This window comes from Chlorocebus sabaeus, chromosome 24, assembly GCF_047675955.1.
Source record: "Chlorocebus sabaeus isolate Y175 chromosome 24, mChlSab1.0.hap1, whole genome shotgun sequence".
NCBI lineage: Eukaryota > Metazoa > Chordata > Mammalia > Primates > Cercopithecidae > Chlorocebus > Chlorocebus sabaeus.
The window spans coordinates 64,472,381-64,488,932 of NC_132927.1; the positions used below are offsets into that span (position 1 = coordinate 64,472,381).

General features: G+C 42.5%; 1 protein-coding gene across 1 annotated transcript in view; it reads right to left on the reverse strand.

Moving 5' to 3' along the window:
* Positions 1–11,827: 11,827 nt before the first annotated feature.
* The window catches only part of KCNK10 (potassium two pore domain channel subfamily K member 10), a 142,234-nt gene continuing 137,509 nt past the window's right edge, over positions 11,828–16,552 (reverse strand). The window contains exon 7 of the mRNA XM_007987508.3: positions 11,828–14,636. Within this exon, the coding sequence (XP_007985699.2) occupies positions 14,016–14,636 (621 nt within the window). The 3' untranslated portion in view covers positions 11,828–14,015. The remainder of the gene's footprint in view (positions 14,637–16,552) is intronic.

The window sequence follows — 16,552 nt, forward strand, 5'->3', positions numbered from 1 at the left end:
CTTTGAAAGGTTAAACAAAATTGATAGAACACTAGCTAGATTAACCACATTAAAAAAGAGAGAATATTTAAATAAACAGAATCAGAAATAATAAAAATGACATTACAATTACACAGAAAGAAAAAAAGATCACCAGAGACTACTATGAACATTTCCGTGCAAACAAACTAGAAAATCTAGAGGAAATTAATAAATTCCTGGAGACATGCAACCTTCCAAGAATGAATCAGGAAAACACAGCAATCCTGAACAGACCAATAAGAGTAATAAAATTGACTCTGTGATTTAAAATTTTCCTACAGAAATAAAAAAAGCCCAAGACAAGATGGATTCACAGCCAAATTTTATCAAATGTAAAAAGAAATGCTGGTGCCAATATTATTGAAACCATTCCCAAATATCAAGGAGGGGAGATTCCTTCCTAACTCATTCTATGAAATCAGCATCATCCTGATACCAAACTCTGGCAAGGACACAACAGAGAAAGAAAGCTACAGGCCAATATCTTTGGTAAATATAGACATAAAGTTCCTCAACAAAATACCAGCAAACTGAATCCTATAGCACATCAAAAGATAATTCTAGGGATACAAGGATGGTTCAATATATGCAAATAAATAAATGTGATTCACCACATAAACAGAATTAAAAACAAAAACCATATGATCATCTCAATAGATACAGAAAGGCCTTTGATAAAATCTAGTATCCTTTCATGAAAACAAAAATCCTCAACAAAATAGACATCAAAGGAATATACCTCAAAATAGTAAGAGGCCATGTATGACAAACCCCCAGCCAACATCAAGAATAAAAAAAAGTTGAAATTATTTTCCCTAAGAACTGGAACAATATAAGGATGTCCACTCCCACCCTGCCTATTCAAAATAGTATTGGAGAAATCAGGCAAGAGAAAGAAATAAAAAGCATCCAACTTGGAAAAGAGGGAGTCAAATTGTCTATTTGCTGATGACATGATTTTATGCCCTGAAAACCCTAAAGATTCCTTCAAGACTCTTAGATTTGATCAACAATTTCAGTAAAGTTTTAGGATACAAAATTAACATCCAAAAATCAGTTGCATTTCTAGACACCAAAAACACTCAAGCTGAAAACCAAATCAAGAACTCAATCCCATTTATAATAGCCACAAAAACATATAAAATACCTAGAAATACATTTAACCAAGGATGTGGATGGTCTTTACAAGGAGAACTACAAAACTGATGAAAGAAATTGTAGATGACACAGACAAATGGAAAAACATCCAAAACATCCCATGTGCATGGATTGGAATAATCAATAGTGTTAAAGTGACTATCATACTGTCCAAAGCAATCTACAGATTCAGCATAATTTCTATCAAATTAACAATGTCATTTTTCACAGAATTAGAAAAAACAATCCTAAAGTTCATATGAACAAAAAAGAGCCCAAATAGCCAAAGTAATCGTAAGCAAAAGAAACGGAGCTGAAGCCATCACATTACCTCACTTCAAACTATAATACAAGGTTATAACAATCAAAACAGCACGGTACTGGTACAAAAATAGTCATATAGATCTAATGGAACAGAATAGAGAACCCAGAAATAAAGCCACATACCTACAACCAACTTTATCTTTGGCAAAGTCAACAAAATTAGGTAATAGAGAAAGGACACAAATGGTACTAAGAAAACTAAATAGCTATGTGCAGAAGAATGAAACTAGATCCCACATCTCTTGTTATATACAAAAAATAACAATATGGACTAAAGATTTAAATGTAAGACCTAAAACTATAAAAATCCTAGAAGAAAACCTAGGAAAAACTCTTCTGGACATTGTCCTGGAGAAAGAATTTATGACTAAGACCTCAAAAACAAATGCAACAAAGACAAAAGTAGACAAATGGAACTTAAATAACTAAAGAATTTCTGCACAGCAAAAGAAACAGTCAACAAAGTAAGCAGACAGTCTTAGGTTAAAAAGGGAGACCATATTTGCAAAGTATGCATCCTACAAAAGACTAATATCTAGAATCTATAACGAACTCAAATGAACAAGAAAAAAACACACACATTAAAAAAGTGACATAGTAGACACTTCCCATGAGAAGACATACAAGTGGCCAACACATATATTAAAAAATGTTCAACATCACTAAGCATCAGAGAAATGCAAATTAAAAGCAAAATGAGATATCATTTCACAACCACTCAGAATGGCTACTATCAAAAAGTCATAAAATAAAAGATGTTGGCAAGGAAGCGGAGAAAGGGAACACTTACTGTTGGTGTGAATGTAAATTAGTTCAACTTCTATGGAAAACAGTATGGAGATATCTCAAAGAATGAAAAATGAAACAACCATTTGACCCAGGAATCTCACCACTGGGTGTCTACCCAAAGAAAAGAAATCATTATATCAAAAAGATACCTGCACTCTTATGTTTATCACAGCACTATGCACAATAGAAAGACATGGAATCAACCTACGTGTCTATCAACAGATAATTAGATAAAGAAAATGTGGTATATATTCTCTGAGAAACACTATGCAGCCATAAAAAAGAATGAAATCATGTCCTTTGCAACAACATGGATGGAGATGGAGGCCATTATCTTAAGTGAACTAACTCAGAAACAGAAAATCAAATACCACATGTTCTCACTGATAAGTGGGAGCTAAACAATAGGTACACATGAACACAGAGATGGAAATAATAGACACTAGGGACTCCAAAATGGGGGAAGGAGGGAGGAGGATGAGTGCTAAAAAGTTACCTAGTGGATACAGCGTTCATTACTTGGATGGAGGGTTCACTGCATATCCATGTAACAAACCTGCGTATGTACCCCCTGAATCTAAATAAAACAACAAATAAACTAGGGAGATACATGAGCAGAGGACCTGCTTTGTAGCTTTCATGAAGTCACTGATATTTCTATACGTTTGTCACCCTATTCCGTAACTGCAAAAAAACATTGTCTGTCTCACTTTCAACAGATGGTAGCTTCTTGGGCAGAGGTACAAAATCTGACATATTGCTGGGGCTTGGCATATAATTTAGTGTCAACTGACCCCCTCTGCCCTCGCACTAGTTTGAGATGCACTGAATTGAAGCCAAGCGTTTTCAGTGTCTGGCCTTGAGACTTCTTCAAAGGTCCTCTGGTCGAGCTGGCTTCACACGTGCCTCAGATGCCATGGATGAGTTATTTTGTCTAGAGCACTCGGTTGACCCTTTGGAGAGGCTGGTCTCATAGGGTCCCTCCTCTGTCCCAACCCTTCCACGTGTGGGCAGAAAATTGGTCCTGCATCCCAGCTCCCACAGGGCTGAGCTATTGAAGCTGCCCAAGAGTGAGTATTCAATATATGTCTAGCTTCCCAGAGGGCAGCCAGGCCCTGAGGGGTCTGGAGCCAGGATCTGGAAGCTGATTTGGCTATGGGACCAGCTGAATCCCTCTCTCCACAGCAGTCCCACTGTTCTGCCCCCATTCCCTTTCCTTTTTCCTAAAAGGGGAGGCAGATTCAGCTCAGCATTTGAGAGGCTCTTGTCTCTGGCTCCCACATCCACCCACCAAAGCAGAAAGAGGTTGGAAAGCAGGAGCTCAGTTGCAGGTACTTCTGGTCTCTAGCTACAGGAAACTACCTCCCCAACACTTTCTCAAAAAGATACTGCCCATTTCATGGCACAATGCATAATTACAAAGTGTTTCTATAGTGCGAATCTTTACACAAATCAGGGAGAAAAATGATCTTCTGTTTCCACCCAAGAAACAACATGATTCAGGTTCAAACCAAGAAGAAGAACCATTTTGGTCAGAAGGAGGAAAAAAAAAGGTTTAGATCTCCAAGAAGTGGTAAAGCACTTTATTTTCTGTAAATCATCATGACATCAGTTTCAAGACCCACCCAACTGGGAGCATGGGGAATTTTTTCTTAGAAGGTTTGGACTGGGATCTTGGGACCCTGCACCTGCCCACATTGCCACTCGCCCTCTGGCAGGGCTGCCCTGGGTCTTCTATGCTCAAGCCCACTGTGCTGTCCTTTCTTTTCAGGGGGCTACACACAGGCCCCTGGTGTGGGACTCCAGACTTCTCTCTGCCCTGTCCCCAACCTGAAAGGGAAATCTCTCTTTTCCATCACTGCATTCCAAATCACTCTGCTCCCTGTCAAATGAAATCTTGTGAGACTGACTTTTGAAACAAACAATCAGGAATATTCCTACCATTGTGCTTCTCCCTAGAGGAAATGAAGCCAAAATCTGGGATCTGCTTGATGCAAGATAAGAGGAAAGGGGGAAGTAAAGGGAGAGGGGAGAAAAGTTAATATACTGTGTATTATTCAATCACACTTGCTTTCAGAAAGAGTTACAATTCCTGTTGAAGCTGGTGACCAGTAGCACCGATTTTCTGTTTATGTTTTAAGTTTGGCTTAGAGTTCATAATTTGTTTTAGTCATTTTAGAGCATTCCCCCCTTCACAGAAAATTACTTATAACAAAGTAATCTCAAATGAGGATATATTTGAAGTATTCTCTGGACAAACAGATCAATCTTAAATATTGATCAGAATATTTAAGGCAGAATTAGGCTTTGGAAGCTTTCCGGTTTCTCTGCTACCTAACAAGTCCTATACTGTCTTTCAGATGCCCTGTCTTACAGGAAGCCTGCCTTGACTGACACAATGCAAACTGATCCTCACACTCTCTTAATTCCTATCACTTTTGTGGTAATTTCTTGTACTTTTGAACCCAATCATATATAGTCTTACTGCCAGCTTTTTACCTCCCTAGAGCACATTGCTCAGAGCTACCTAACTCTGTAGGTAGGATAAGTGCAAAACTTTGAGGGCAGTGATCGTGACCCAGTTGTTCCGTCATTTTCCCAAGGTCTCATACATAAATATTTATTCAATGAATGAATGGATTATACAATCTTAACCCGTTGCTATTGCCCTTAGCTATTTCTCCTATTATCCTCAGCAGCAATTCAGTGGGAAAAAATTTAGGGGGTTCATATTCACTCATGGAAATAATGAAATGGCCTGTTACTTTTCTGTGAAATCAAATAACTGAAGAACAAAATGTTCTTTAAGGCATTGATTAATGTTCTATATAAAACACTGAAACGTGCAGCCATAAATTATGCTGGCATTATGCATATTTCTATTTCTTACGTTTCCAACTAAGACTGTTGATGTTAGAATGTTAAAAAAGGTTCTTCATTTCAAAATAAATTTGTATCTCATTGAGGTCCTGTGGTTACTTTTTGCTTCAAGCATTTGCAAAACAATTCCAAAGAGCCATCAATATAGGCATTTTACAGACAGCGGCACCAATTATTTTATTGGAAAATATTTTAATATTACCACATTCCAAGTGAGGAAAAATCCTTACTTATCCTGCATGATTCCAAATAATGAATAATGACCTTTAAAATTCATTTAATAAACAGGTGTCTTCCTAATAACTTGTGTGACTTTTTTTTTTTTTTTTTTAGTTTTAGATTCTTACATCTTTTTAAATTTATTTCTAAGAACAAGTCATCCAAAATTTGAAATATTTCACACGAAGATCATGTATGGATGCTGACCTGTATGCCACTTCAGATCCATACAGCCAGGTGTGCACAGCATTTTAAAACTGGATAGTTTGGTTTGAAGAGTATTTGCACCACTCTGGCTTCTTTGGCTGATGCAAGTTCATAGAGGTGACAAGGTAAAAAGCTGCCATTGTGGTATTCTGTCTTCAGAAATCTCCCAACATACTTTCCATTTGTCTGGACTGCTATCCTTTGTCCTGGACTCCTCTCACACGCTGCATCCTCCTGACCTCCCCTCTAGCTCACCCCAAAGTGGGGCTCCCTTCTGCTCCCACTCTCTGCAGAGCCCCTTTGCTCAACACCACAGTTTTGGATTTGCTCTGTATTCAGTGACTATCTTCCAAGCTCCTGCCACGTCTATGCACTGTGCCCATGAGATTACATGAAATCAATGAGAGAAAGAGTGCTCCCTCTAGGAACTCTCGATGTGGGGAAGATGACAAATGCCAAAAACTGGGTGACTGCTGTTACCAGGGGATCATTGGAAGGCCATCTAATCCAGTCCTGGAGTGGCAAAAAGGCTTCTAGAAAGCTGATCCCCTTGTGGAATGGTGGCCAAGTAATAGCGTATGTGAGACCCCTCTAGGGACTCTCAGAACTAATTGGGGAGAAACTGTAGGTGCTGGAGCCCCAAAAAGCTGCTAGGGCAGGGCCAGATAAATATTGTTTTATGGTCATTGTAATGATCCACTCCTATGAGGATAAGCAAGAAGCCCTTTCAAATACAATTATTTTATATCCGGGTACTTTTGAGTTCTCTAAGAAATATAGGCCCATTTACTATTATTTTGGAAATTCTTTTGATGGTCAGTAAAGTATCAGATTACTTTGCTGCTGTTACTTTAAGTGATTAATGCTACTTAATTCTAAATACTGTACCCTCATGAGAAAATGAGAGTGAAAAGGTAAATAATACCTTACTACTACTCTGAAAATAATTCTGACTTCATGGACCCTCTGAAAGAATCTCAGAGGCCTACTTGGATCACTAGGCCATATTTTGAGAACTGCTAACAGGGAGTATAATCTTAAAAATAGATTTTTAAGAATGTGCCTGGATTCGTAGAGGAGGAATTATTTGATTGATGAATGATGCCTGCCTTGGGCACAGGAGCAAAGCATAATCTCATATTTGTGAAGTATACAGGCACTCCAACTCCATCTACAGTAATAAGATTGGTTTTTAAATAAGCATTCCATTATCTATACATAGAAATGAAAGCTGTCCTTCATAGTAGTCATGTTTAGAATCTAGTTATTTCAACAACTATCACCGTGACTAAACTATCGGAGTTCCCTGTAAATCTGAAATACAAATCAAACTCCTTACTTTACAGGCAAACTTGGTTTTGACCAAAATGATACTTAGGAGTTGGAAAAGTTACTTATACTGCCAGTCTTGGCTCCAAAGGACTTCTACTTCCGGAACAAATTTAATCAGCCTTGAAGGATGCAAATATGTGATTAATAAGGTCATAAGATTATCCCACCAAGGCTGGGCGCAGTGGCTCACACCTGTAATCCCAGCACTTTGGGAGACTGAGTTGCATGGATCACTTGAGGTCAGGAATTCAAGACCAGATTCAAGACCAGCCTGACCAACATGGTGAAACCCCGTCTCTACTAAAAACACAAAAATAGTTAGCCAGGCATGATGGCACATCAGCTATTCAGGAGACTGAGGCGGGAGAATCCCTTGAACCTGGGAGGTGGAGGTTGTAGTAAGCCAAGATCGCGCCATTGCACTACAGCCTGGGCAACAAGAGTGAAACTCCGTCTCAGAAAAAGAAAAAGTTTATCCCACCAATAATTTGAGTTTCTATAATGTATTGGGTACCCTGTAGAGTGCTGAGGATGGAAATGAAAGGCACAATCTCTGCCCTGAGGCACTTCTAATATGCACGGAACAGACAAGGAAACTTAGCAGTTAAAACCAGCATAAGCAGCACTATCACTGAGGGGAGCTCAAGCTGTGTTGAAAGCAGCCAACTCCAAAGGGGTGGAGAGAAGTAAGGAAAGACTTCCTGGAGATATCTCATCAGCTGAGTTCTGAGGACTTGAATGAGTCAGATAGTATTGGAATAGGGGAAGTGGTGCATCAGTGAGGAGGACTTCCAGAGGGATAGTAGGTGCAAAGACATGAAGACAGAAGAACTGTAGACCACTTACACTTGCTCTGACCCACAGTTGGGAATGCAACTTTGAAACCATGGCATGCCTCCCTCACAAAAAGAAGAGGAGAGACGGTGAAGACAAGTCAGAAAGAATCGCATCACATTCACTGGAAAAGTCATTAAAGCATATGCCTCCTGCAGCCACATGGCCTATTGAGATACTCAGGTTTGGAACTGATTAACTTGGGTTGGAGTTTCCTATTCTCTTTGAAGTTTTCATCTGTAAAATGAAGACAGTCAACTTATGGTTGCATTTGCAAGGGTAAATGGGATGTTTGTAAACTGGTAGATAACGGGTGCTCAAAAATGGTCGTCATCTTATCTCTACTCAATATTAATAAGGCCATGGCTGGCAGACGCACAGCAAGGGCAAAACCAAACACAGCATGAAATGTTAGCATCCAAGGGGTTGCTCATTTTATACTGGAAGACCTGTCACGATGTCTAAACTTAGTGTTTCACCAGGAAAACGTGACAATCAAGCAATGTACAGTCAAGATCAGGTTAAAATAGGGAAATGAAAGTAAATGTGCACTGACAATCCTGGTTTTTTTAAGGTTTCTCTTCATGGATTGCTTTGTGCTCCTCCTCCTGCAAGACGGTGAGTCTCCACAGGCCCACGAATGTCATACATGAGTGCAAGCTTGGGAAAGCACCTATCCTGTGCCCAGGACAAAATGTCTGTGGTCCAGAGCACAGCTCCCAACCCAGCCACTATGAATCACGCTTAGCCCCACAAAAGAAAGGAAAACAGGAGAGACACTGGATTGGATCGTCCAGAAGGTCTTTGTTGCAATTTTTCTCCATCATTGAAAAAAAAATTACATCATCAAACAAAGACAATAGCAGCACAGCTTATTGAAATGTCACAAGCAAATTTGTTTTGTACTTTTCCTAAGAACATTACGAAATCCCCCTCCCCCGGCATTATTTTCTGTAAAATGCCTTTTTTTTTTTTTTTTTTTTAAGCACCATGAAATCCTACAGAGAGAAAAATAAGTAAAACACCTCCACACATGGATTTATCATCGTCACTGGGTCCCCTGCCTGTGACTTTGGGACGGGAAGGAGGCCAGAGGCTGACATGTGAGGTGGTTTGCATATCGCTTCTAGGCACCACTGCACCTTCTCCCTTCAAGCTCAGAGCCCCGACAGCAAAGGAGAGGTTCCGCAGTTACTTTCTGCAGCATCAGTCTGCTGAATCAATGGAGCAGGAGTCCTCTCAAAATAATTTCTTTTAATGCACAGGGAACTGTTTCAGATTTTTCACCTAAGAATCAGGAACACAAAGTAGATACCAAATCTCAGGCACCTGTGGAAATGATCACCACTTTCAGTAAAATCAGAGACACCTCTCATTTCTCCTCAATGTCACTGCACTGATGTCGAGTGACTTATGACAGGCATGAGAGAACTGAGGTTTACATAGAGTATGGGTGGGTTGGTGAAGTCCAATGAAGGTATGGTGCAGGAACAGAAGTCAGGGCTTTGCTTACAGCCATGTAATTAGCATGCTGTTCCAAAGATTCCCTATGCAGAATTAACAGCATCCACAGTGCTACACTACAGTGATCTTTGTTTCAGAGAATTACCCTTTTTCTTTTATAAGGCCATTACTAGCCAGCTCTTACTGCTCACTCAGCCACTGTCTTTGCACACAATTGCATCATAACAGTGAGAAAGAATAACCCCATATTAGCAAAATGCAACAAGCAGAGATATGGAATGTAACACTGGCTGGTTTCTCCTTTCTCGTTTTACAGGGGCTCTGAATGTTTGTTTTCCTACGCCTTTCCCATGGTTCCGAAACCTTGGTACACACTGGATGCTTCACATTCTCACCAAATCCAGTGGGTAAAAACCAGCCCCACCCAAACTCTGGTCACCTTCTCACTAATCCTCAGAACCCAGCATGCAAATAGACAGGCAGCACTGACGAAGCCAGGAAATGATATCATCTCAGAGGGAGGCAAGGGGGCGGGTTCTTAATTTTTAGCTCAACTAAGACTTCAAACATGGAATGGTCCTTATAGAACCCAAAGCAGCCATTTCCTCAGGGGTGTGTGTGTGTGTGTGTGTGTGTGTGTGTGTGTGTGTATGTGTGTGTGTGTGAGAGAGAGAGATGTCTGTCTGATCATAGTACTTGAATTCATGATACATGAAGTACTACAATTGACTGCAAATAGCAACAGCTTAAAATTCTTTAACTAGTCTTAACACCATGCAAAAAATGCCCTCACAGCATGAGCCCTCCCGGTAACAGTACACTAAAGAGCTATAAGGGAGGACAGAGAGAGCCTACACAGGGCATGATCCGAATTTGGATACCAGTCTCCCACGTATATCTGGTCTCCATCAATCCCCCAAAAGACAAATCCCAAAGGGCAGGAGACTAAGCTCTCACCTTAACCTAAAATGGGCAAGACAATTAATTAGTCATTATTCACAAATCCAACTTATAACTTAATAAATTTAGTGAACTCATTGACTAGGGAGTGTTTCATTAGAGAACTGCATAACTACAATGGACCTTGACAAGTATCTATGCTCAACTCCCTTGATGTGCAGACAAGGTAATGGAGATCTAGGCAGGGAACTGATGTGCCCACAACCACAGGCTATGACTAGTGGAACACAAATAGTCCCAGTTACCTTAGTAACAGGCCAGAGATGGCCCAACACCACCCCAACCCCCACATACGCATGCGCATGCGCATGCGCATGCACACACATACACACACGCACACACGCTATACAGCCCTGCCCCAAAGTGATAAATTCCTGGAATCACTATTGGGTTAGGACTGGGTATGCAGCTGTACTCTTTCCAGGAAAAAATGCCCATTGGCTCTCTCACCAGTAAACCTCCAATTTGTCATGCAAGAGAAATTCAGTGCCCGATTGCCAGTGAAGCCAGTGAAGCAAAAGGCACCCCCCACCGAAGATGGTGGACGTGTGCTCTTTCCGTGTGCGAAATCGACACATTTCTCCTAGGTTTATGGTGGAGTGGGAGTGCAGATTGGAAACGGAAGGCTGTGCTGATGCATGTATAGAATGTGTAGCAGCTTTGACTTATCACGTGTATTCTACATGCCATTTGGCCCCATCTACAAAAGGTAACATTCAAGTAACTTCACACCAACCTACCTCCTCCAAAAATCTTAGTTTATATGAAGAGGAATCCAACCTCTTTTTCTCTCTCAGCTTCTTTGTGAGAGTGTTTTATAGGTTTCTAAACACTTTGCACACATATTTAATCCATCAGTCACCATAGAGGGTCTTCTTTGATTTTGTTCATCAGATTCGTGGCCAAATGTACCCAGGGAATGGGTTATGTAGAAAATTTCCCCACTCCCAGCCCAAGGTTATGTTTGATCCCTCTGTATGACTGATTTGACTCGTTTGGGGAAGCATCTATGCACACACCAACACATGCACCTGTTCCATTTGGTAGAGTATGCAGCTTAGTGCTTTGAACTATTTTATTCCTGCTGCATGCAGAGTTCCTACAAAGTTAGCAAGTAAAGTGCAAAAGAGTGCTTTCAAAGGGCATTTTCTTAAAGGGTGCCACATACAGAATTTCCAAAACCAAAACCAAATAAATGTACAGTAGGTGTCTGCAGGGGCAACCCTTTGAGCCATGTTTACACAGAGACCTTGTGCCCTCTTGGTGGTGGAGACTCCTCCATATCTGCTCCCCACATCTGTAAGCTGTGTCCATGAAGCTAGAAAGACACACATACACACAAACACACACATTCACAAGGATGCATGACACAGACACTATAGTGAAGTTGAAAGCAGACTTTGGTCAGACTTTGAATACCAGCTCTTTCTTGCTATGTGCCATTGGGTAAATTACATAGCTTCCCTGAGCCTCTGTGTCCTTGTGTATATAATGGGTTTGCAAATACTTCCCACATAGTGTCGTGAGGTTTCATTGAGCTGACGTTCATAAAGTGCCTGTCCCACAGAAAGCACTGAATAAGTGAGAGGGAAGTCTTTGCCAGATTTGGCCATAGGGCCTGGAATTTTAACACACTACTACAAAGAAGGTACCAGATAACACAGAGTGGAAACCCAAATAGGTGAGATCCATGGAAAGTTTAATTAGGAAACTTCGACTTGTTAGAATAACAGGAAGTCCCAGTTATCTACTTATTCCTTAAAACACATTTTGTCAGGCTGGAATGGTTCCCATAGTAAAACTCAACATCCACACCTGCATAAACATCGCCTCCCAAGTGACTATTTATTACTGTGTCGACACAGGATGTCACCAGTGAGCGTCATCTCCAGTCCAATGGAGGAGTTAGTTGACTTAGACCTTCCTTGGACAGGAGGGGTCTCATCAAAGTTGATTCTTATCTGGCTCCTTCTCAAAAGCAATGCCAGAACTTCAACAGAGCCTAAAGGTTCTGGGGACAGGGAGAGGAGACTGCCTGTGCTCCAGGCAGGGGAGAGCTGTAAATTTTTGAGAAATGGGCAGGGACAGGTCTTCCATGGTACCAGCAGTCGAGGATGTCATGGGTACAACATTCCCTGGAGGTCAGAAAGCACTAGACAGTTTCTGGAAGTCTCTGTTAGTGCTGTGATCTTTTGGTAAATCCACACTGCAGGTTAGTTATGTAAAATCCCGTGAACTCTCTAAAAGGTAGCAGTGAGCCTAGAACACCCATAACCAGCAACTGCCTGGTGTTGCCAGGTCCAGATGCTTTCATGTGTGGCCCAAAGAGCTAGCTGTGAACCAGCCAATTATGATAAAGACTGAGGCATACACAGCAGTATGTATTTTCCCCTTTCTGATACAAACCCATTTAAAATCATCATGCAACCGATGACCAGCCATTCCCCGACTTTCCTCTATGGGACGTTCTAGCCTCATGGACCAATCATAATTACGATGCGTTAGCTTATCGTTTGCCTGCGAACAATCATCTAGAGGTGTTCCAGTTTTAGTGAATTACCGACGTGAGATATAGAAACAAGCAAGGAGAAGTGACATTTTCAGAATAAAGTAATGCCCAAACATAAAAGTAAAAATGAAGTATTTTAAATATTTCTAAGTATCATTGTTAAACGGAATTAATGGCACTTATGCTGCAAGCAATAAAAACATTTCAAGCTTACTGTACAAGGGGTACATTTTCTCTTTGTTTGGAGATAGCGAGATTGGATCTTATCACTATGTCTACCCTAAGACACCCAAGGGACAAAAAGCCCTGAGATGGAAAGATGCCACGGTCCTCCTCAGTGTGTCTCAGAAATGCAGGATGTCTACTTTTATAAAAATGTAGGATCAGCTAGACAGAACAGCAAGCCACTGGCATCATGCAAGGCAATTGTTTTGGTATTTCTCCCCTTCTTATCAAAACAAGTTATAAGCAAAGTACATGGACATTTCCAAATCAGTTTATTGTCACCATTGCACCCACTGAGGAAAATGCATGATTGGCTTTTAACCACACAGCAGCTGATGTTGCATTTCACCACTGCTCACCAGTTCATGTGGACTACCTACCCCTGTGAGAAAGACCAGACTCAGCAGGCTTCTGTCATTGGTTAAGGTGGTATCCACAGTGTGATGTGTTTGTGGTTATCTTTGTTTCTTTTGTCATGAGAAAAGCAATTGCACCTTTTAAGACGTGTGCTCTGATCTGCTTCCAACAAATTCCAGGTGCTCTCAAGTCCCCACAGACATTCATTTGGAGCATAGAAAGACTAGGTATGATGCACTAAATGGTTTGTATCAAAATTCAAGCTCAGAGTACATGCCAAAATGTCAACTCCAACCCTTGTTACACATAACCAGTTCACCCCCAATCAGGTCCCCTTTTGCATGTGCACATATTACTAACGACTCCACTAAAAAGACACAACTGTTTCTTTCAGGAGGCTGGTCTAAAGTATAGCTGCCCTTGTCTACGTGTGTGCCCAGGTGGCACTGCCCAGGGGTACAGACTGCCACTGCAATGCCCTTAACATGTACGGCCAGAACCGGCTACGTGCACGGACACTCTTGGTGTGTCCTGTGGTTGCTATCTGAAATGAAGTTCTTGTTCTCTGATTCCTTTTGGCAGAGCAAGCTTTCAGTTGTTTATGGCACAGTGAAATATATTCTTCAATGCTATGTAATTTTGGACTAATAAGTCTGTTTAAGGCACGTGTCTCAGTGTGAATATTAAAAACACACACACACACACACACACACACACACACACACACTGCTCAGTCCAAGACCAATGTCCTTCACATTTAGTTTCTGTCTTCAAGTAATGAGTTGTTCTCCAGCTCCTGGTCTTTGGTGTCCGTGGGTATCATACCGTTCTCCATCTCAGCGTGCTGCTGGATACAGTCTGTCAGCATGGCTGTGCTGGAGTTGTCCGAGTTACACATCTTTTCCGTCTCCTCCTCTTTCTTCTCCTCGTCCAGGGAGTAATTCCGGAAGGTCTTGTAGATTTTCTGAACGTCCTCGGGCAAGGTCTTTTTGAGGTCCTTGTTTTTCCTCTTGGTGAGTCTGGAGGTGGACCCGAACTTGTTGATGATGTTGTCCTCAGACGCGCCCTGCCCATGCTTGTTCAACTGCTCCGGTCCCTTCAGACGCAGGTTGTTGGGCCGGTTGTTGATGCTCTCCTGGGATGAGGCCTTGAAGCGGCCAGTGTCCAGGGCAGCAAAGACAGAGCGCTTCTCGGGGGACAGCATGTCCAGCGAGTGGGCCCGCTGGTCCAGGCCCAGCCGCCGGCGCTCCATGCTGCGGATGGTGGCTGCCCGCTGCAGCTTATCGTGGATCTCCACGCTGAGCCTTCGCCGTGTCTCCCGGAACTCGGCCGTGACGTTGGCCTTCCACTCCGCCGCATGGGCCTTGATTTCACCCACCTGGCCGAGAGACAGAAGAGCAACAATATGCTGACAAATGCCATTTGCCTTGGGCCTCCCAGCTCCCAGCCCTTGGGTGTCCCCACGGGGAGGCCAGGAGGTGGCGGAGCACGTGCCCAGGGAGAGGTGCAAATGCTACCTTCAGACCTAGTACTTCTGCCACCCGGGCACCCATCCCTAATTGGCTAGTGAATAAGGTGGCTCAGGGAGACACACGTGGTGGGGAACCCCAAGAAGCCTGAGATTTGGAGATGGTGACTTAAAGAGAGGGGGATGGCATTCTGCAGGAGAGGTTAAAATGTGGAGTTGGACAGGCCTGGCTTCCAGCTCTCATATTTTATCAGTTGCATGGCCTCGTTCCCCCACCATACACTTGAGTGACCATAGCTAGCTCATCGGAGATGAGGAAATACACCTCAGTCCCGGGCACAGCGGATGTTGTGCAGGCCTTCTGCCCTCCCAGCCTTTCTGGTTTGCTATCCAGGTAGGGTGACCAACCTGTTCCAGTTTGCCCGGGGCTGTCCCAGTTTCAAAACAGAGTCCTGTGTCCTAGGAACTCCCTCAGTCCTGGGAAAACTGGGATGGTTGGCCACCCTATCTGGGCCATGCTATGGCCATGTGCTGTGGGGCTTTTCCTGGTTTAAGAAGCTACTCCAGGGCAGCTGGTAACCCACTTCCCCCAGTCAGGGTGCAGGAAGAGGGCCTGTTCTGCCAAAGCCCACAGAACAGGCCTCCTTAGAGTGGAGTTTTTCCTAAGAATCAGCACCAGATTTCTTGGCTTTTAATGAACAGGGCAGACGGTACAAGTCCCATGCTTCCCTCTGCAAATGAGGAACTCAAATTTGTGCATTCAGGAAAGTCAATATTCACGTTGTTCCCTTCTCTTTTGTTACAGCTGATTTTCAGCAGGTCAGTTAGCTGTCTGGGGAATCAGTCTGGAAATTGCATTGCTTACTTTCCTGGCTTGCTTATGTAAGCTGGGAAAATTAGCATATGGACCCAGGAAAATGATATGGGAAATCTCTCCATTCAGCAACTTTCTCCTGGGGCCTTTTATACAGAATGAAACAAACAGAGGCTGGCCCTTTCTTTATTTCTTTGGTTTTTCTTATCTCCCTTCCTCTCTTCAGCTCTTTTTTTCTCCTTCCTTGGCCTTCCTCCTTTCTTTTCCTCTCTTCCTAAGAGAGCTACATTATATATATATATAATTTTTGAGAACTACATGAATATAGATATATACATATATATAAACATATATATATATTTTGAGACGGAGTCTCGCTCTGTCGCCCAGGCTGGAATGCAGTGGCGCATCTCCGCTCACTGCAAGCTCTGCCTCCCGGGTTCACGCCATTCTCCTGCCTCAGCCTCTGGCATAGCTGCAACTTCAGGCGCCCGCCACCGCGCCCAGCTAATTGTTTGTATTTTTAGTAGAGACAGGGTTTCACCATGTTAGCCAGGATGGTCTCAATCTCCTGACCTCGTGATCCGCCCGCCTGGCCTCCCAAAGTGCTGGGATTACAGGCGTGGGCCACCGCGCCCGGCCTCATTAAATGTTTATTTTTGAGAGTGCTGGTGATTCTGATGGGGCTTTTGTGTGAAGGAATTATCACCACCAACACCACCACCAGAAAACACCCGGCCGAATATTTATTTTTTGATCACAAAATCTATCTTTCCTTCTTATGTTCCCTTCATGTAAAGTTACATGCACAGCCCTGTCCACAGGGATGTATTTGTCTCTATGGATGCAACAACCAAGAGGGGATATAAGTGAAAAAGACCCGTTGGATTCACTTCCCCATGGGGGGCCACTGTTCGATGATTTCAGTTTCTTACTGAATCAGGAGATTCTTGGTGTTCAACTGCCCTTCCACACAGACCCTGAGGCCGGAAAGGCAGGCTGCACACCCCCT